This window comes from Lathamus discolor, chromosome 2 (genome assembly GCF_037157495.1).
Source record: "Lathamus discolor isolate bLatDis1 chromosome 2, bLatDis1.hap1, whole genome shotgun sequence".
Taxonomy (NCBI): Eukaryota; Metazoa; Chordata; class Aves; order Psittaciformes; family Psittacidae; genus Lathamus; species Lathamus discolor.
In genome coordinates, this window is record NC_088885.1 from 111,783,272 (window position 1) to 111,804,177 (window position 20,906).

A 20,906-nucleotide genomic window follows, 5' to 3' on the forward strand; every position below is an offset into this window, starting at 1 on the left:
ACAGACTCTCAGAAGCTTTGTGGGAACAAGAGACCATTACATTGTGAATTATTTTCCCACGTGCCTGTTTTGTTTTAAATTTTAGAGCCATGATACTCAAATTTTGCTTTGAATTCTGTTTTTCTGTGAAAGGCATTAGGGATAAATTTGTAACTCTGCAGGTAATAAACTTTTACACCACAGAGGCAGAGAGACATTTGCAGAGTGAGTGGACTTTTCAAATCCCGTAGCAGATGAAGTACTTGCATTGTGGAAAACGAAAAGAGCATTTGAAGTGGTTTAATACAAGGAGATGATAATAACATGTTTATTACACAGTCAGATAAGTATTTTACTCTTTCCACAATGCTAAAATACCCATAAACCAGGATGGCTTTAACTTCCAGTGTTAACTGTGGAACTGGAAATGTAAGTTTTGGTTTGTTTAAATTTTATGTTGTTATTTATTTATTTTGTACTTCATGTGCTAGCAGCAGCAATGCAGAGCTCTTCACTAATTGATCTGTTATTTATCAGGCAAAAGAGAATCTGGTTTTCACTTTGGTAATACTGCTAGCTTTTTGATTTGTACCAGAAATACACTTCAGTTATCACCTGGAAAATGAACACTCATTTCATTGCATGGATGAATGTGTCAAGATGGAGTGATCCATAACAAGTCCTTTTTTGATAGCAGTTGTGCTTCAAACAGCTGATCTAAACTATCAGGAACTGCAGAGGCAATGCCTCACATGGACTTCTGGATCCACTTCTGATCATTGGTGTCTAGATAAAGATAAAGGATTTTGTATTTGCTTGGTATTTTTTACAGTGTAAACTTACTATTTGTCATTTTTATTTGATTGCTTTGTTTAATGACAGATATATCTGTCTTAGATGAAGTAGCAATTATATTTACTGAAATAATTTGCTTATGTCTACTTGTTTGAATTAATAATGAATGATAATTTATATCTCACAGTGTTTTTAGTAGGACATATCACAAGGGCTTTCAGTGGCAAGGTGTAGCCTTCTCCATTTTATCAGATAAGGTAATGCGTGTTGGTTGAGAAGTATTCAGTATGTACAGCCATTTATGCAAACATTGGAGCATGTAGTATTAGGTCATTCTGAAATCTCAAAATACTGTGATATTAATATACAAAACCACAGTACTTAGCAGTGTTCTGCATTGTTGTCAGAAATTTTCTGGTTTTCATTGTTCAAAAGGCCAGGTAAGTGTGGTTATGCTTCATGTATGGCAGTATTTTTTTAACAGAGGGACTCTTTTCCTTTTAATTTTATTGTAGGTTAAGAGCAGGATTATGTGATCGTTGTGCTGTAACTGAAGAACATATGAGAAAGAAGCAGCAAGAGTTTGAAAATATCCGGCAGCAGAATCTCAAACTTATCACTGAACTCAGTGAGTTTTATCCACAAGTCTCAAGACAAAATAGGCTATTTTGTAAACTAGTTCTTTGTGAATTCCTGTAATTTGATATAATTTATGTATGGTGTAAGCCCAAGAAGTTAATCTGGGGGATACTTAACTCTACAGTCTGAAAATATTCAACATACCAATTACTAGTCATTTGACCCACTGTCTTAGATTGAAGTGTTGATACTGAAAGTGAACTGAGGTGGAAAATCTTACAGTGTAAAGTGGTTACTTTAGATAAAATGTGGCTGCTTCTGTTTATTCCTAGGGCTAAGGCAGAGAATGAGAGGCAGAGGATTTGATGGCCTTCTGTGATGGGGCTACAGAACTGATGGACAGGGGTAGAGCAGTTGACATCATCTACCTGGACTTGTGCAAAGCGTTCGACACTGTCCCACACGACATCCTTGTCTCTAAATTGGAAAGACATCAATTTGATAGGTGGACCACTCAGTGGATAAAGGACTGAGTGGATAGCCACATGCAAAGAGTTGTGGTCAATGGCTCAGTGTCCGGCTGGAGACCAGTAACGAGTGGTGTCCTTCAGGGATTGGTGTTGGGATGGGTGCTGGGACAGGTCTTGTTCAGCATCTTTATTGGTGACATGGACAGTGGGATCGAGTGCGCCCTCAGCAAGTTTGCCGATGACACCAAGTTGTGTGGTTCAGTTGATATGCTGGAGGGAAGGAATGCCATCCAGAGGGACCTGGACACGCTTGTGAGGTGGGCTGATGCCAACCTTATGAAGTTTAACCATGACAAGTGCAAGGTCCTGCACTTGGCTCGGAGCAATCCCAGGCACAGTTACAGGTTGGGCAGAGAACTGATTCAGAGCGGCCCTGCGGAGAAGGACTTGGGGGTGTTGATCAATGAGAAACTTAATACAGTCCAGCAGTTTGTGCTCGCAGCCCAGAAAGCCAACCGTATCCTGGGCTGCATCAAAAGGAGCGTGACCAGCAGGTCGAAGGAGGTGATCCTGCCCCTCTACTCTGCTCTTGTGAGACCTCACCTGGAGCATTGTGTGCAGTTCTGGTGTCCTCAACATAAAAAGGACATGGAACTGTTGGAACAAGTCCAGAGGAGGGCCACGAGGATGGTCAGGGGACTGGAGCACCTCCTGTATGAAGACAGGCTGAGGAAGTTGGGGCTGTTCAGCCTGGAGAAGAGAAGGCTGCATGGAGACCTCATAGCAGCCTTCCAGTGTCTGAAGGGGGCCTATAGGGATGCTGGGGAGGGACCCTTTATTAGGGACTGTAGTGATAGGACAAGGGGTAACGGGTTAAAACTTAAATAGGGGAAGTTTAGATAGGAGATAAGGAAGAAGTTCTTTATGGTAAGGGTGGTGAGGCACTGGAATGGGTTGCCCAGGGAGGTTGTGAATGCTCCATCCCTGGTGGTGTTCAAGGCCAGGTTAGACAGAGACTTGGGTGAGATGGTTTAGTGTGAAGTGTCCCTGCCCATGGCAGGGGGGGTTGGAACTAGATGATCTTAAGGTCCTTTCCAGCCCTATGTTCTATGATTCTATGACTGATTGCCAGTTTTCATAAGGAAACATTGACTTCAGAAGTAACTGTTGATCAGAAAGTAGCAAGTTCAAACGAAAGTTACCTGGGTCCTGCTAGGATCCTGTAGCTGGTCTTGGAATTTAACTGCAGTAAACCCATACCCTTCACATAACCCTCTGAAGCCACAGAAGAGTTGCTTTACACCAGGCATCTTGTAGCCAGCTCATTTTGAAATCAGGAAGTATGGGACAGGAAAAAAAGCAAACCTGTTTGCTGTAGGTGACATAAAGGCAGGGCACAACAAATCTCTTTCTAAGAGGGTTTGGAAAGATTGGGATTGGTTGTATAAATTGCTAAATAATATAGGGCAGAATTTTAAAATATTAATATTAGCAGTTGATGTCATCTACCTGGACTTGTGCAAAGCGTTTGACACTGTCCCACACAACATCCTTCTCTCTAAATTGGAGGGATATCAATTTGATGGATGGACCACTCGGTGGATAGAGAACTGGCTGGATGGCCACACACGAAGAGTTGTGGTCACTGTCTCGATGTCCGGCTGGAAACTGGTAATGAGTGGTGTCCCTCAGGGATCAGTGTTGAGACCGGTCTTGTTTAACATCTTCGTTGCTGACATGGACAGTGGGATTGAGTGCGCCCTCAGCAAGTTTGCCGATGAGACCAAGCTGTGTGGTCCGGTTGATATGCTGGAGGGAAGGGATGCCATCCAGAGGGACCTTGACATGCTTGTGAGGTGGGCTGATGCCAACCTTATGAAGTTCAACCGTGACAAGTGCAAGGTCCTACACCTGGGTCAGAGCAATCCCAGGCACAGCTACAGACTGGGCAAAGAAGAGATTCAGAGCAGCCCTGCGGAGAAGGACTTGGGGGTGCTGGTCGATGAGAAAAGGAACATGAGCCGGCAGTGTGCGCTCGCAGCCCAGAAAGCCAACTGTATCCTGGGCTGCATCAAAAGGAGCGTGACCAGCAGGTCGAAGGAGGTGATCCTGCCCCTCTACTCTGCTCTTGTGAGACCTCACCTGGAGTATTGTGTGCAGTTCTGGTGTCCTCAACATAAAAAGGACATGGAACTGCTGGAACAAGTCCAAAGGAGGGCCACGAGGATGATCAGGGGACTGGAGCACCTCCTGTATGAAGATAGGCTGAGAAAGTTGGGGCTGTTCAGCCTGGAGAAGAGAAGGCTGTGTGGAGACCTAATAGCAGCCTTCCAGTATCTGAAGGGGGCCTATAGGGATGCTGAGGAGGGACTCTTCGTCAGGGACTGTAGTGACAGGACAAGGGGTAACGGGTTAAAACTTAAACAGGGGAAGTTTAGATTGGATATAAGGAGGAAATTCTTTCCTGTTAGGCTGGTGAGGCCCTGGAATGGGTTGCCCAGGGAGGTTGTGAGTGCTCCAACCCTGGCAGTGTTCAAGGCCAGGTTGGATGAAGCCTTGGGTGACATGGTTTAGTGTGAGGTGTCCCTGCCCATGGCAGGGGGGTTGGAACTAGATGATCTTGAGGTCCTTTCCAACCCTAACTATTCTATGATTCTAATAGTATTTTTACCATTGGTTAATTATTTTGTATCATTTAGTTGTCTTGCTTGAACAAGAGCAAGCAGACATTCAGCAAGATCTCAAATATGGGAAATGCTAGACACACAAAGTAGCTTTTCAGTGTTTTATTTAATTTTAAAAATATTAAATTCTTTACTAATATAAAATACATAATTTTTTGAAGGGCTTTTAATGTTGGATATTTAAATAAAAATATTCTGAATCCTTGAGTTTAATGATTAACAACAGAGTACAGCCAATCTTTAATTGAAACACTGAGCCTTGAAAATCAAGGTGAGGCTGGTTAGGTACAAATCTTGATCACTCACTGATAGAGCAGTAGTCTTCCATGGGTTTGCCTTAAGTTCTATATGACAATTTGTGTTTCCTGCAACCACGAAAAACGTCAGTCAGGAATAATCCAGATATAAAATATGGGGAAAAAAAAACCAACAAAAAAACCAGCAACAACAAAAAAACCCCGCACAAAACAAAAAACAAAAAAAAAAAAAAAAAACAAAAAACAAAAAAACAACCAACAACCAAAAAAACCACAAGAGAAGAAAAATAAAAGTGAACCAGAGAAGTTGGGAGCTATCATCATATTGGTTTGAGACAATGTGGAAGAAAGGCTAAAGATGATGCAGTAAGCTTGTGTGAAGTACAGGCTGAATAAATTGGAAATTAAGAAAAGTAAAGTAGAAAAAAATCTGACTAGTCTCTCCTAAATTCCAAAACATTTAACTGATTTTCAAGAAATTGGTTTTTTTTTTTTTCTCTCCTGTTGTCTCCAACTGTCTGGTTGCTGCAGTGACTAAAATCAAATTCTGAGTACTTTATACTATGTAGGCTGTCTTCAGCCTAAGGAAGCAGTTTTTTCCATTGAGCTGAGTGAGCAATTAATTCATCTTTACAACGCAGTCTCACTTGTATGTACATAGGCAAAAGTAACTAATGATGGTGCAGAACTAGTATTATGATCTGGTAATTGTTACACTTTTATGCTTTCCAGCACATTATTTTACAACCTTTTTAATGACTAGCTTGAAAATTAATTTTGGTAAGCCACAGAGAGGGTGTGTGGTATGATGTTACAAAATTGGTTGTTTCCTGAAAGGACCTGACAAAATTAGATGTGATATATACCATGTTAACATGTGTGCATTGATTTATTTATTATTTTTCCCCCTTTCTTTTTTTCAATAAAAATTGCAGTGAATGAAAAAAACAACTTACAGGATGAAAATAAAAAGATAACTGAACAATTCCAGCAGTTACAGAAGGAATTGGAGTAAGTTTTGAAGGTTTTTTTGATATTCCCCTTCCTCCCTCCATTCCTCAGTAGTAATGCCTGGGAATAGAAATATCTTAAAAACTTGATTTTCTTTTTTTAATAAATTGTGAAAAGATAGTCTACTGCCACTCCACCAACATAAAACTAGCATCTTTGTATTGTGCAGACTTTTTTGCTTTCTTTTAACTGTGCATCTTTGTTTAAACTGATGGAAATTTGTCATAGAAATTCTGTTTGATTTCATGATTGTTTGAGATGGCTTTAATCACAGTGCATAGCAAAGCCTTACGTCTTATTCTTCTATTCCTCTGTTGACTTTTTACCAATTCCTTTCTCCTAGGTTAAGACTTCAGAAAAGTAGTTTTACAGCTAAGCAAAAGAAATATCAGGATCTTGTAATAAAATTTTTAAATAAACTTATTTTCAAAAGAGAACCATAATAATAATGAGCTACAAATTGAGTGTCAAATTGTAATCTGATATGGTAGCAAGAGTATGCCAAATAGTGGTGTGTTTAATGTGCTAATATGGTGCACTGTGAAAGGCAGAGGTAGCATTCCTTTCTTGTATACCTATGGTTTGACATCATTTTACCTGAGTTTTGACAATCTAAGTTTCTTAAGGTATTGTTCATAGATGATGCTGGGTTTCGGTGCTTCTTTTGTAAATATGCTAGGGAGAGAGGAATTATGAAAGGACACAAGAGAATTCATCAAGACTTCAGAACAGTAGTGCATCAGTGTTCGTCATTAAGTGTTCAAAGTTAATCATGGTAAAAAGCCCAATTGCAAAAATGCCGTTTTCTCTTAAGCCAGGCAGCTTTTTACAGTTTTCCATTAACTTATTTTATAGAAGATTTTGTGGTTCATTTCAGTGCAAGGAGAAATATATCTGTATTTCCTTCTCTTTGCTTAGATCAAAATCTTACATCCTTCTCTTTGTAGTTAGGAAATGGTCTTTTAGCCAAAGTTTTCTCTTGAGAGTCTTAAGGAAAAGTGTTACCGCAGAAAGATGACCAAGCAAGCCAAGTTAGATTTCCCTGTGGTTTTCCTTTTATTGCCACTTCCATTTCTCACTACCACCTCAATACAGCAGGTAGCAATGCCCTTATTAAGTACTAAAAATAGTTGTGTTTAAGTTACAAGAGCTGAAATTAATGCCTTTTTGCTGTTGATTCCTTGCTATGTCTAGCTAGATCTTTTGGAGAGCTAAGACATAGTTACTTGTTACACTAACTTTTATATACTGACTCTGCAATATGCTGTTAGAGCTGACAGCATGACAGAAAATTAACTTCATAACTCATGTTTTATGTTACTCACTTTATGTGGTTTATATTGCTTTTTACACTCCTCTCTAAAGACCTTTGTGAGGTAAGAGGTAATAGCCAATGTTCTGGAGGAGGATTGCTCTTGAGTGTAGTGCTGTTCATGTAAAATTGTACTATATAAAATTGACAAAAGCTTTTGTATTTAAGACAGTTAGTATTCTTGGGATATGCAGGAACTTCCATACAGGGGGAGAAACACTAGCTCACCCATTTCAGCATTCTTTCATTCAAGTAGCACAAGCTTCTGAGGACAAGCTAGAAATTCTACAGTTCCTAGTTTCTTCCTGGGAAAAAATCTTCCATAGTGCAATAGTTAAATGTTAACTTAAAATGTGAAGAGCTAGGGGGTTGTATTCTGTTCTTGGGTATGATGGGGCAATTGTGAATTTGTTGTTTAATGTATCTGATACCTGGGTTCTAGTACTTTTTTAATCTCTGATATTACTGAGATGGCTGTATTTTCTAAATTGGTTCCTACTTGAGCCATATGATTAGCCTGCTCCCCGAGATGAAAGCTCTTCGTCTTGCTGACTTGGGGTTTTATTTGACCACCCAACCCAATTATGTCTCTAGGGAGCGAAAGCAGCAAGAAGTGGAATTAGAAGAAGGAGTCATTCCAGATTCTCCAGTTCTGACTTCTTCGTTCTCTGTGGTTAGTCGTACGAGAAGAAAAAGAGAGAATAGGCACATCCGATACACAGAACATATGCATGCAGACTTGGATCTTGCAGAAAGCAACAGTGGTATGAGTATTGTATTTTATATTTTTTAGTTAACTTTAGAAGTACTTCTTTTAAGGGCTACAGAAAAAGATGATGTATGAATTTGATTGCAAAGGTAGCATTTTTCAAACTCATCTCTCTTGTAAATGCAAACTTGTGTTTGACTGTGTGTACAGCTCTGTCACCACCTAGTGGAGAGTGATATGTTCTCCCACATTCAGCAATTACTCTGCCATTAAAGTAATACTGCTGAAACTGATAGATACCAAGTTCTAGCAGCCAAATAATCTTTCTTTTGTTATTACTGATACACTTGCATTTGTTTTGGGTCAAAGTCCAGAAGTATTGTGCACACTTAATTTCCATAATTTGTCCTGGAATAGCTCTCACAAATATAAGAGATTTTTTGTGAAAGAAGGGGGCTTGTGCTTGTGTTTTAAAGATAGGCAGGAAAGATGATAAATAATTCAGGTGCTCTTAATATGTTATCTTGTGGAATTTAAAAAAGAGTTTTTTAAATAATATATAAATACATCTAAATATGAGTCTTGACTAAAAGCCTCTGTCCAAAAATAAAAATAGCACAACTGTGGGAGGAAGGGAGTGGGTTTGTTATTTATGCCTTTTATTTTGCATATGTAACTTTAGTGTTATGAATAGCTTCTCCTTTCTAAGCATGTCTACTTCTCTGTTTTCTAGAAAAAATAAAAAATTCAGCTACTAAATGAAACTGAAGTTAAATATGTAAGAAATGGTCCATTTTCTTACATATTTAACTTCCAGTTTCATTTAGTAGCTGAATCCAATCACAGATAATAGCTGTGGAAAGCTGTTGGTGTCCAGATAGAAAAGACAACATGACACAGAGTTGGTCACGATTCAAATTTCAGGTTTTTCACCTTTTCATTACCTTAGTTGGTGCATAGCATTATTCCCTTGGATGGTTTACTCTGTAATAGTTCTGTTGCCATATTAACAGGACAAATACAGATTGAATGCATACTTTTTATGTGGTCAGTACAGAAAGTGATGTAATTATGTGTCAGTATTGTTTTATGGCTGACTGGGCTCATGCTTGTGAGAGAAAGGATTAATATGTAATATTTATGACTAATTTGTCATAGTGATATCTCAGAATAAAAACAAACAGATGTGCTTAAATTACTGGACCTACTGACATATCAAAACCTCATGTTCAGGTGCTTTTAAAATCAGGATCATAGTCTGTATCTACATGAAATTATCACAACAAGGTACCCAATTTCACCATGTGAAAATGTTTCTGCATCTTCTAGAGACTGGAAAAATTCCACTGTATTCCACACAAGTGAACAGTCCCCACAGAGAAGAGATACTTGTGGCAGACACCTGTGATGCAGAACTGTCCCCTATACCAAGTAAGTGTATTAGTAGATTTAATTTTAGTTCCATTCAAATTAAGGCAAAAATGTTGTAAAACTGTGGGTTCATCAATAACTGAGAGTTCATCTCTTTAAACAAGGAGCTAGAATAAGGATTTGGGGGTTAATCACAAAATTGCTGTTGAAATGCCTATCTTGTAGTGCCTCTGTGTATGCCACTAGGTGTGTAAGTGGCATAGCATGAGGGCTAAGTCAAGAAATGAAGAAGCTCAGTGCAGCTCTTACTGCAGATATGTTAGGTAACTTATCCAATTGTCTTGCATTTGATTTTCCAACTGTACAGGAGATAAAATATCTTAAGAGTTGCACTTACTGTCTGACATGAATATGTAATGTTTAGAAATGCTACTATTTATTTTTCGCTTTTTTGTGAATTAGTACAAGTCATATGTCCTTGTCCATGAAGAGTTCTTTGACAAGAACTTTCTGCGTCCCTTTTTCTGTGAAGTATTTAACTGTAAATGACTGCAAGAATCAGCATTTTAGAATAATTTGTGCAAGTCAGGGTTATGGTTCTTGTGCATTCCTCCCATCATAGTACCTTGCCCTGGTTTAATAAACTGAAGTAATGTTAAACCCCTGAAAGAAAGGAAACTCATCTATTTGTTTTCCTAATAAAAACACAAGAATAATAATTATAACTGTCACCTAGGAAATATGCAACACAAACATTTTACTACGAATATACATTATCATTGTTCTACATGCTTTTCTCGGACTATTCATGCCCTGGGAGTTTGAAAAGCAACTTTTAAATTGACTTGTCTTTGTATTTTAAGTTTGGGGAGCTGTATACAACTTGGAAAAATATTTCTCTGATGAAATAGCAGTCTGTTCTCTTTAGAAATTCTTCTTTTGCCCCCCTTCTCAACTTCCCACTTAAGGTTCAATATTTATCTGACACAAGTCAAACTATTTACATAATTACTAGTTTTGTGATCTTTTTAGTTCTGTGTTAGCACCATCTGTGTGAGTAGAGTAAGATACTACAATGTCTATGTGACTTACTGTGAACTTCTTTCTACTCATAAAGATAAACCAAGTATGGGAGGCTATCCTATTCCAAAGCCATCTTTTAACTTGGCTGCAGTCGTTGCAGAAACAATTGGACTTGCTGTTCAAGAGGAATCTGTAAGTAGTATTCCCAAATGTCTTACATAATCAGTTTTTTATGCCAGTTGTTTTCAAACCCAGTATTTTTTGCGTTAAAATTTTGCAAAAGTAGTCAGAGTTGCACTAAGCTCACTTTGCTTTGCTTTTGCTTACTCATTACAGAATTGCTCTAGCAAACAAAGAGATAACTATGCTGACCTGTCCAGGGGTTGGGGAGGAGGGTAGAGGTGCAGTTCCTGTTGCATATACAACTTTCAAGTTTAATTAAGACAGTGGACTAAATCCTTTGGTCTGCCCAACTCCCTTTGTGCAATAATTGAGTCTAACACACTAGAAAAGATTATTTGGTTATGAGACTGTTTGGTGACTCAGGTGAGATTACTTGGTTGGTAACTACAGTGAAAATGATAGTATGCAGACTGAGGGGGTTTTGTGTCTGTGTGTATTTGTTTGGGTTTTTTTTTAATATATATTTCTCTAAGATTTCTGTAAAGTTGGTTAAAATTTCAGTTGTCATTTAACTTTTATTTTACAGAGTTTTGAATGGTTCTATTTGGATGGGTTTTCATGGTGTTTGTGTGCACACCTAACATATTTCTAATTTTTAATTCTAATAGCTTCTCACACTTCCTTTCTTTGTTTTCCTTCACCACTTGCAAGGAGTCTCAAAGTGTACTGAGTCCTCCCCGCACTAATACTGTTATGAGCCAGGCCCCAGAGAGCATGCAGTGTGAAGACTCAAGAAAACATCCAGTTTCTGAATCAAGAAATGATGACAACAATTTAGGGTGTGTTTCCACTTGGTTCTAATCATATTGTTATAAGCAGGCTTATATGAAGTTCTGGTTTTAGTAGAATTTAAAGCCTTACTGCAGTTTCCTTTAAAGGTACAGACATGGAAATAAGTATTTTCATATTGTAGAAGCTTCTTTCAAGTAAATAACATTAGAAACAAAGAACTGATAGAATGCAAAACTTTATGGAGTTTTATTTCATTCTCAGACTGAATCAGGCTTTCCATGTACACATTCCCTCACTCACTGACCTCTTGTTATTGTGAGGTGTCTTCTGAGGCCTGTAAGCCTGGGAGTAAGAGGCCTGGAGTGGAGGTAGGAAAATTACTGTAAAACCTTTCTGCTGACTAGATGTCATACTAATTGACAAGTTGCCTTTCCCACTCTCCTCAGGATGTTGTGGTCTAAACTTGAAAACATTTTTAGTCCCTATTTGTCATCTTAAATTTATGTTTTATTGATGACATGTAAAAAACAGCATACCTGAAAGAAGCTTGCATATTTTTCCTTTACTTGCAGAAGCTTTGAGAATCTTCTGTCATGGTTATGAGATCTGTACAAGAATCTAGATAGACTGCTGTCACAACCATTCTCACTTCCTTCCAAGTAACTGCATTGAAAGGGAGTCCTTTGGTAGAAGGGATTCCTAGGCAGGTTTAATTCTGTCCTTGGTTCCCAGTTGAATGTGGAACAGCATTTCATACCATACTAAAATGAAGGACAAGGTCTGGGATTTGTTTGCCTTTTACAGCTCTAAGTGCAGCAATACTTACTTCTAGACCAAAAATTTCCCTTTTCCTTCTGTTTCAATTAATACTAGCAACTCTGACAGCTTCAAAGCAGATCACTGACAGGAAACTTCTAACTTTTGTGTATCCTATTTTCTCCTCCCAGCCCCCTGTGTACACTGAAAAAATAATTTTATCTTTCATTGTATTCAGTCTTTCAGAACCATCTCAGAACACTCCACCACACGTTGACTGGGATTCTCGAGTAGCTTCTCCTGTTTTTGGAGCTTCTAATAATGTGAAGAACAACTCAAGTACAAGTCATGCCTCCTGTGTTTTAGATTCAGGATTGAAGCCTAATCTCAAAAGCAACCTCTTCAACAATCCTTCTAGTTCCAGATCTCATAAAAGTAGATCAAAATCTGAAGATGTTGCTTTTGTTGCACCACTGAATCTTGGAACAGAAATCAACTCTATTATCAGCCAGGCCTCTATGAGTAGGCAAATGGTTGTGAAAAAGAATACTAGTGAGGTTGTAACCTGTCTTGGAAACACTTGTGCAGCTAAGAATGAGGTGATCAGGAGTGATTTCCTTATCGTACACCAGAAGCAGTTAGAAGGCAGGTGTGCTAAGAGGAAGAAAACTGATGATGAGCATGCAGTTAGCTGTGAAAAAACATCCTTCAACAAAGAGAACTCTGTGCCCTTTCAATCAGATGTTCATCGTACCAATGGGGAGCATACAGTTGATAAGCCCTTGGATCTGTCTGATCGTTTCTCTGGAGTTCGTTGTCAAGAGAAAAAACAAGGAATTGAGGACACCTGTAAAAATAGACTGAAACAGGTGACTCTGCATGATATTTTTTCACACCTAGGGAAGCCCATGCCTGAAGGTTCCTCATCCATGCCAAATGCCATCAGTGAGAACTGTTTGTTTGGCAGAGGTTTACAAGAGGGATCCTATGTAGAAGAAGCAATGCTGGGAAAAACATTCCCAGATAAGAAAAACCAGATGCAAATGAAAGAAATAGTTCCTCCCTTCAAAATTGTGCCACTGCCAAGTTCTGCAGAGACAGAGGAACTTTTTGACGATGTGAAGGTAAGCTTTTCTGACTTTTTTCTTCTCCTTAGAAATATAATATTTAAGTTTCGGGAAATAGTAAGTCTGAAATATGTTGTTAGGTTGCCAGTGGCCATGTACCAAATAGGAAGAAAATAAGGACAGGACATGGAGAGTCTGAACCAGCATCTGTACTGCAACCAAACCCTTGCAGACTATCAAAAAATAAAGCACTGCAGAATGAGCAAGGTAACTTGATGATAATGTTCCTTTTATTGTCCTCCTGCCCTCCAGCCTGTGCTGCAGTTGAACAGAATTTTTCATATCTTCTAATTTAATCACTTCCTCTGTGTTTGTAACTCAATCTTATTCTATTCAGGACTTCTTAAGCTCATCCCCACATTTTCAGTCTGCATCTTCTTGGCATTCTTTTGCCACTATATAATAAATGTCTTTTATACAGATTATACATAATAAATATTCTTTTTTATACATATTATACATAATAAAAAATATAATTTGCATTCAGATGTAAACCCAACAGGCTGGGAATCTTATTTCTTTCTCATTTATTTAGCATTGCTGTGTACTGTAGGATGTGAATGACAGGTACTAAAATAAAATCTTGGGAAGTTTATCTATATCAAATGCTTGAAAACTGTACTTAAATGTAAGGGTGAGCTATTTAGTTAGTATTTTTCATGATTCCTGATGAGCTGTTAAAGAAAATTGTATGTTTAATGATAATGAACAGCTGTTACCAAATACTCTTCCTAGAAGTTGTCTTCTTTCCTATTAAGAAGTCCCAGTCTGAAAGCTCATTTTTCTAACTGGGATTGTAGAATCACTGCTTCTGTATTCTTTAGCTGAACTTGTTACACTGCTGTCGTAGTTTAAACCAATCCACACAGGTCATCCACTCACCCCCCCCGCCCCGACCCTCCCCACTCCCGGAGGGATGGGGAGGAAAATCAGGAGAATGTAACTCCCACGGGTTGAGATAAGAACAGCCCAGTAACTAAGGTATAACACAAATCACCACTGCTACCACCAATTATAACATTGATAAGAGAAAATAACAAGAGAATACGATACCACCGCCGAACGAGTTCGACCCCCCCAAAGAGAGAGAGAGCTTGCCCCTTCCGGGTAACTCCCAGTTCCCCCTCCGGGCATGACGTGCTGTGGTATGGAATACCTCTTTGGCTAGTTTGGGTCAGGTGTCCTGTCTCTGCTTCCTCCCGGCCTCCCTCGTCCCCAGCAGAGCATGAGACTCACAGAGTCCTTGGCCAGAATAAACATTACTTAGCAACAATTAAAAACAATCGGTGTTATCAGCTCTCTGCCCAGGCTGGAAGTCAAAACACAGAGCTTGCACCAGTTACTAAGAAGGAGCAAAACGGCTCCTGGTAAACCCAGGACAACTGCCTACTTTAATTAGAAATACTTGCATTATGAATGTGAAAAACATATCTGTCAGTACTTGCTGTGGCCAGGTAGATTGGAATCTAAACCTCTACTTCACAGATAAAATATGAGCCATCTCTGGAACAATGATCAGATGCTTTTGTACTCGTATTTGAAGACCTGGCTTTTGTATTCTTACTAATCTAATGTCAATAGTGAGCCAACTAGGGAAGGTGCCCTGCTGGACCTGTTGTTTGCCAGAAAAGGGCTTGTGGGTGATGTGATGGTTGGAAGCTGCCTTGAGCATAGCATTCATGAAGTTATAGAGTTTTCAATTCTCAGAGGAGTAAGGAGGGGGTTCAGCAGAACTGCTACCTTGGACTTCCAGAGAGCAGACTTGGGCCTGTTTAGAAGTCTGGTTGAGTCGCCTGGGAGGCAGTCCTGAAGGGCAAAGCTGTCTGGCCCTGGGGTGTTGGTTAACAGTCAGCTGAATGTGAGCCAACAGTATGCCCAGGTGGCCAAGAAGGCCCAACAACATGATGGTGTGTGTCAAAAATAGTATGGCCACAGGGGCTGGGGAAGTGATCATCCTCCTGCACTTGGCACTGGTGGGACTGCATGTCAAATACTGTGTTCAGTTTTGGGCCCCTTGCTACAAGAAAGACACTGAGATGCTGTATTGTATCTAAAGAAGGGTGATAAAGGTGGTGAAGTATCTAGAGAACAGATCTTGGGAGGAGCGACCGAGGGAACTGCAGTTGCTTAGCCTGGAAAAAAGGAAGCTCGGGGGAGGCCATGTGACTCTACAACTTTTTTGACCTAAGCTATTGTATGAATGTCTTCTGCCTGGCATTAATACTGCCTGATTTACAGAAACAGAGATTTTACCTGCCAGAGTGTCTTGTATTACATACCTCATACAAACACAAAGGAGTGGCATGTTCCCTGAATGTAACAAAAAACTTAAAGATCTAACTCTTTAGACAAAGTTTGACTTACACCAAATAAGCATGTTTATTTTTAAGAAAAATCAATCCCTAATTCCAAAGATGAATTAATATACTTTTTTTGATATACAGAAAGCTGCCTTATAATTTGCACAATACAGGATGCTGTTGGCAGAATTTACTTCCAATTATTTGTCTTTTTTCTCATATTCTCTGCATCCAGACCTGAAAGAAAAACCTTTAGAAAACCTCCAGTGGAGCATAGACCCAGGAGCTGACCTTTCGCAATATAAAATGGACATCACTGTGATTGATACAGAGGTAAACTTGCATAACATGGCTGCATGTTCTGTGTTATTAAAAAAAGCCTACAGAAGTAGTATCATGAACTTTATTCTGGGCAGACCAAAACCACTTTCTAGCAAAAAATCTAAATTCAGCTTCTTTGATATGTTTGCAGTCCTAAAATATTTGTTTATGTATAGTACACTACAGGTGTCCTAAAGCATTTCCATTGTCTAGTTGTGTTTTGATAAAGTCATCCAGGTGGCTACTTAGTATGAACCTGATGTATTTGGGGTGGTTGCGAGTTAAAAAAAAGACCAACCTCATAATTTTTCCTCTGAAAATGCTCTCTTCATGTTAAGTAATAGAAAATGTGCAGATGATGACTATTGTCTTTCTTTGAGTTGGGTGCAGGTTGGTTGTTAGGATTCCTGAGTATTTTCGTGAAATCTTTGTTTCATCTCACTTAAAGGCTACCATAAAATCTATTAATTTGAGCAGGTTTTCATTTCTGTATATTACATTGTTACTTTTTGTAGAATTTAACATAAAAGCTTTTAAGGCATTTATTGCCCATCAAGTAGTAAAATCCATCAGATAAGTGTGTCACATTTGATTCTCAAAACATGCTATTCTCTTACCTAGATTTTATGTCTTTATCATGCAAACAGTACTGCAGAAACTAAGAAGATAAAGTGTCCAAAAAGGTGCCAGTGATCATTGTGAAAGTGTTTCAGATATACACCAATGACACTGATTTTACCAGTTGCTTCTGAGTGCAATTGTCATGTTTGCTTTTTTTACTTAGGGTGGTTCTCAGTCAAGAGTCGAAGGGGAAGTTGTTGATATGGATTATACATATGTTAATGAAAGTGTGCTATTAAAAATTCAAAATCAAGAGCAAAACCAAGAAAGCAGTCTAAGTAAGGCCTTTTTTTTTTTTCTTTTTTTTTGTGTGTGTGTGTGTGTGTCCCACCTCACCGCCCTTTGATTTGCCTTTTTCTTTGGTGCAGGAGGGAGGAAAGAGGAAAGGCCATTCTTTCCTCTGTATGAATAGATAGAAGATAGTTTGCAGTATAAAAGTACTGATAAATTTTTGTAGCCTCCAAATTCAGTGTTGTTTTCTGGTAGAATCAGTGGTGGCTGCTGTGGCTTTTTAAACTTGGATTAAGAAAATGGTAGGATTTGTGCTGAGGTAGACCCAGTAGCTGTGCTTTTACAGTGTCTGAAGGGTTAAATACTTAACCATTTAATCTGATCTTGCCTGCAACTATCAATTCTTACAACAGACAGCTTTGAAAGTTTGCTGTGTAATCAGACTAGACTTTCTATGGGAAAGTCTTTTCTAAATTTCATTTTTAAATGACATATAAGTAGAAGTGGCATATTTAAAATAATCCAAATGTGTTTATATCACTTTTAATATATGTAGTGAATCGTTGCTGCAAAACAGTGACTTACAATGATGTGTGCTTGTTTTTTAAGCTGTTGCAATTTGATCACTTATCCATAGTTTTATCTCCTATGCACAGAAGGTATTTCCTTCTGCTTGGACAGCTCCATAATTACAAGAACAAAAAATTTATGTATCCCGTGTTAAGATTAAAGGTACATATAAGTGATTTAGCAATTAATCAAATCTAGAAATGGGATCAAGGTATCTTTATGACAAAAAAATGAGCATTGGTCACATTTGAAAAGTTGCAGAAAGAATAAATGTAAAGCTGGTGTTGAGTTAATCAGTACTAGAGCAGGGAGTAAATGTTAGGGGGTTTGATGCACTTTCAATGAAAATGTACTTTCTTGATTTAAATTGTTGAGAGATTGATTTGGATGTTCATTGTGCTTTTTATAATAGGAGGAGAAAAAAAAATTAATGATACCTTAACAGAGATGTTTGATCGGACAACCCATGAAGAATATGAATCCTGCCTACCAGAAGACAGTCCTACTGCATGTGATGAAAAAGAAACTCTTCATGATGAAGAGCAGGATAAGGGAATAACAGCAGCAAGCAAGAAACTAAAGAGTGGGATATAATTTGATTTGTCTTTATTTGCCTGCTTAAACTATAAAAGTTGATTTGAAATCATGCTCTGTTCTCTACGAACAAATATGCCAAATAAACTATTGCTTCATTTTTTTTTCTTTATAAATTCATGGGGAAATTTAGTTATTGTAAGGAAATAACATCAAACAATATGAAAATTATTTGGGCAGTTTATTTATATAGCCATCAAACAAATATGGGATGTATAATGGAAGTAGGCATAGGAGCTGTACAGCAGAGTGGCTCTTACAGGAAACACCAGTTTTTGGCTGCGGATTACTTGCTCCCTTTCTTCTCCCTGTCCTAGGTTCTACTGATGATTTCACGGCAATTTTTATTTTAAGCAACCTTTCCTTTGCCTTCTGCTTGTCTTTTAACTTTCCTTCTTTTACTTTTCTTGCTGTTTTCCTTCTACTCCAATAATGCTTTTTCATCACTGGTTCAATCAATTTTATATTATTTTTTTTTATCTATTTGAATCTGTTTTCTTTGACTGAATGTTTTTCCAGGCAGTCTGCTGACCTATATGACATGTAAGTTTTTGGTTTGCATGTATATTTACAGAACATGAGGATAAGCAGGATAAAGCCAAGCAGAAAGCTTTTGTGGAGCCATATTTCAAAAGTGATAAAAGGTAATTTAGTTTGTTTTGTATAGGCATTTTAAGGCTCTTTATATCCTCCCTAAAGCAAACTTGTTCTTCCATAAAATAAACATGTTTGTACATAACATTAGCAGCTGAAGGTACACAGGTAAAAGATTTACTGAATTAGATAAAAGCCTTACATAAAACCTGCACTGGGGAAGAAATAAGCACATTGAGATGCCTATTAAATCTGCTGAAGAGAAGAGATTTTCTCTTCTGCTTTTTATAATTTTATTGAATGCAGTATTTTGTAATGTTTCTTATAGGCATGTTGTCGTGCATGAATTTATGAGCAAAGAGCTTATGGGTTGCTTGTACAAATAAAAACCTTTCCTTCTCTGGCATTTTTGTCTCTTCCTCTAGGCAATAAATGAGTAATGTTTAACAACTGTACTTCTTAGTGTTTCCTCTATTGCATTTCTGTAGTCTGGTAGTCTGAATCTTCATTTCATAATGATACCAGGCCCTTTGGCTAAATATTTGTTAGGGTTTGGGTTTTTTACCTCAGCATATGTTTTCTTCGTTGAGGAAAACTTGTTTAGCATTTTGTGAGCAGACAAGATTCTTTTCAGAATTTGTTCTTTTGAACCCAAATAAATTCCTCTTGCAGAAATCAGTGCAAGCACAACTGTGTCTGAACAAAATTATTATGGTACAGAAGATGTGTATTTAAGTAATTTAGAAATAAAAATTACTAATTACTTTCATACTACAAAAATGCATAATAATGAGATGTACTTATCTGGTTATGAAAAGATCATGTTACATTTAAACAATCCTGGAACTGTTTTAATTACAAAAATAGGCCTATTCAGCTATGAAATGTAGTATGATTAGGTTTTGCAGGCATTTTCTTGATATTTTTTTTTCTTGAGAATCTGGTATCTTGTGTTCTAAAGACTGAAAATTTCCAGACACGTAGAAGAAATAAATGTACTATCATGTGAAAACATTTTTGTTTTTCAGAAAGAATACTGTGCTAGATTTTCCTCATATTGAGGTTATTCGAAAAAAAGAAGAAAGAAGAAAATTGCCAGGCCATACTTGTAAGGAATGTGAAATGGTAAGTAGTGTTTTAAAATTTGGTCAGTCTTCCATTATCCTAACTCTGCTAATATCTAAGTGTTAAAGTGCTGTTGAAATTATTAATTTGGTTGCATCATCATCAGTACTTACAGTAGCAGGGAAGTTGTTTTACCAAGTTTTGAGTGAATTGGTTTATTTTTTACCTGTAGTAACTGCATATAACTTAGTCTTTCTCTGTGTGTGTGTATGTGTATCTGTATGATAGAAATATCTCACATTATAGTTACAGTAAGATTCCAGTAAGCCATCAAACAGATATGGGATGTATAATTGAAGTTGGCATAGGAGCTGTATAGCAGAGTGACTCTTATGGGAAACACGAGGTTTTGGCTGCAGATTACTTGCTTCCTTTCTTCTCCCTATCCTAGGTTATACTGATAATTTCACTGCACTTTTTATTTTAAGCAACCTTTACTTTGCTATTCTGCTTATCTTTTTTAGTTTTACTTTCCTTCTTTTACTTGTCTTGCTGTTTTCCTTCTACTCCAGTAATGCTTTTTCATCACTGGTTCAATCAATTTTAAAGAACGATTACAAGCTTCTAAACTTTAGTTCAAAAGCTCTACTGAAATTTACAGGTACTGGAATAAGTAAGTTTTCTGTCCTGTTCTACGTGTGTATATATAGGTGTATCTTAATTTGTGTGTTGTTTGGTTGGGGTTTTTTATTTAACTTGGCTTCTGGGGTGTCTGCATTTTCAGTTTATTGTACCAGCATAGATGCCAATGTGTGCAAATATATGTGCAAATGCATGCAAAAATACTTACATTAGCAGGTTAAAATGTATCAAATTTTAGGTTTAATGTTACAGTTTTTCCTCCCTTTCAAATTACTAAACTGCTTTCAGATACTTGATACAGAGATAAAATATTGAAGTAATTACATGTGTAATAAGGACATATTTCATTTGGTCAGTAATAGACTTTCAGGCTGGAGTTAATTAGGTGATGATCTAATACATTATGACTGGCCAGAAGTATGGATTAATGACATAATGATGGATTCTCTGGAATCCCCTCGCTTTTATTTCCACACCCATATTGAAGCAACATGTTTCATAGATTCTCCTGCTATTCACTTTATAGAAAAGTTGCATTTACTTAGCTGAAGAAATTTTTTAGAGTATATTTTTAACAAAGACTTATTCCTGAAAAATAGCTTTAGTAAACCTTCTTAAATACAAATAATTAAGTTTTACAGTCAACTATAAATACCATTTTCAAAAACACACTTGATTCAAAGACTTCGAAAGAAAATAAGATTTTGAGGGATGAAAAAAAACCACAAAACAAAACCAGAAAAAACCCCAAACCTTCAGTCTATTTCTTTGCCTAGAGCCATGTGCTAAGTGTTTTAACTTGCTCTCTCTGTAAGCTGCTGCTATCTTCTTCTCCCAGCAAATCTACTTCTTATTTCTGTCTGGCAAGCTAGAGTGGTAACTATGGTGTTTTAGAAACATTTACAGCTCCAAGTTTACAATATTAGGTTTCTATGTTAAACTTTTGGGTTTGCTGTTGGTTTTGGTTTGGTTATTTTTTT

The 20,906-nt window shown here is 37.6% G+C and overlaps 1 protein-coding gene across 3 annotated transcripts in view; it reads left to right on the top strand.

Moving 5' to 3' along the window:
• RBBP8 (RB binding protein 8, endonuclease) overlaps window positions 1-20,906 on the top strand; it is a 41,500-nt gene that overhangs the window by 15,026 nt on the left and 5,568 nt on the right. For all 3 annotated transcript variants that reach the window (XM_065668115.1, XM_065668114.1, XM_065668116.1), the window contains exons 5-17: window positions 1,290-1,402; window positions 5,700-5,775; window positions 7,682-7,851; window positions 9,126-9,227; window positions 10,285-10,382; window positions 11,025-11,152; window positions 12,100-12,985; window positions 13,069-13,195; window positions 15,524-15,621; window positions 16,394-16,508; window positions 17,444-17,614; window positions 18,200-18,269; window positions 19,248-19,344. In XM_065668115.1, coding sequence (XP_065524187.1) covers window positions 1,290-1,402; window positions 5,700-5,775; window positions 7,682-7,851; window positions 9,126-9,227; window positions 10,285-10,382; window positions 11,025-11,152; window positions 12,100-12,985; window positions 13,069-13,195; window positions 15,524-15,621; window positions 16,394-16,508; window positions 17,444-17,614; window positions 18,200-18,269; window positions 19,248-19,344 — 2,251 coding nt within the window. The remainder of the gene's footprint in view (window positions 1-1,289; window positions 1,403-5,699; window positions 5,776-7,681; window positions 7,852-9,125; window positions 9,228-10,284; window positions 10,383-11,024; window positions 11,153-12,099; window positions 12,986-13,068; window positions 13,196-15,523; window positions 15,622-16,393; window positions 16,509-17,443; window positions 17,615-18,199; window positions 18,270-19,247; window positions 19,345-20,906) is intronic.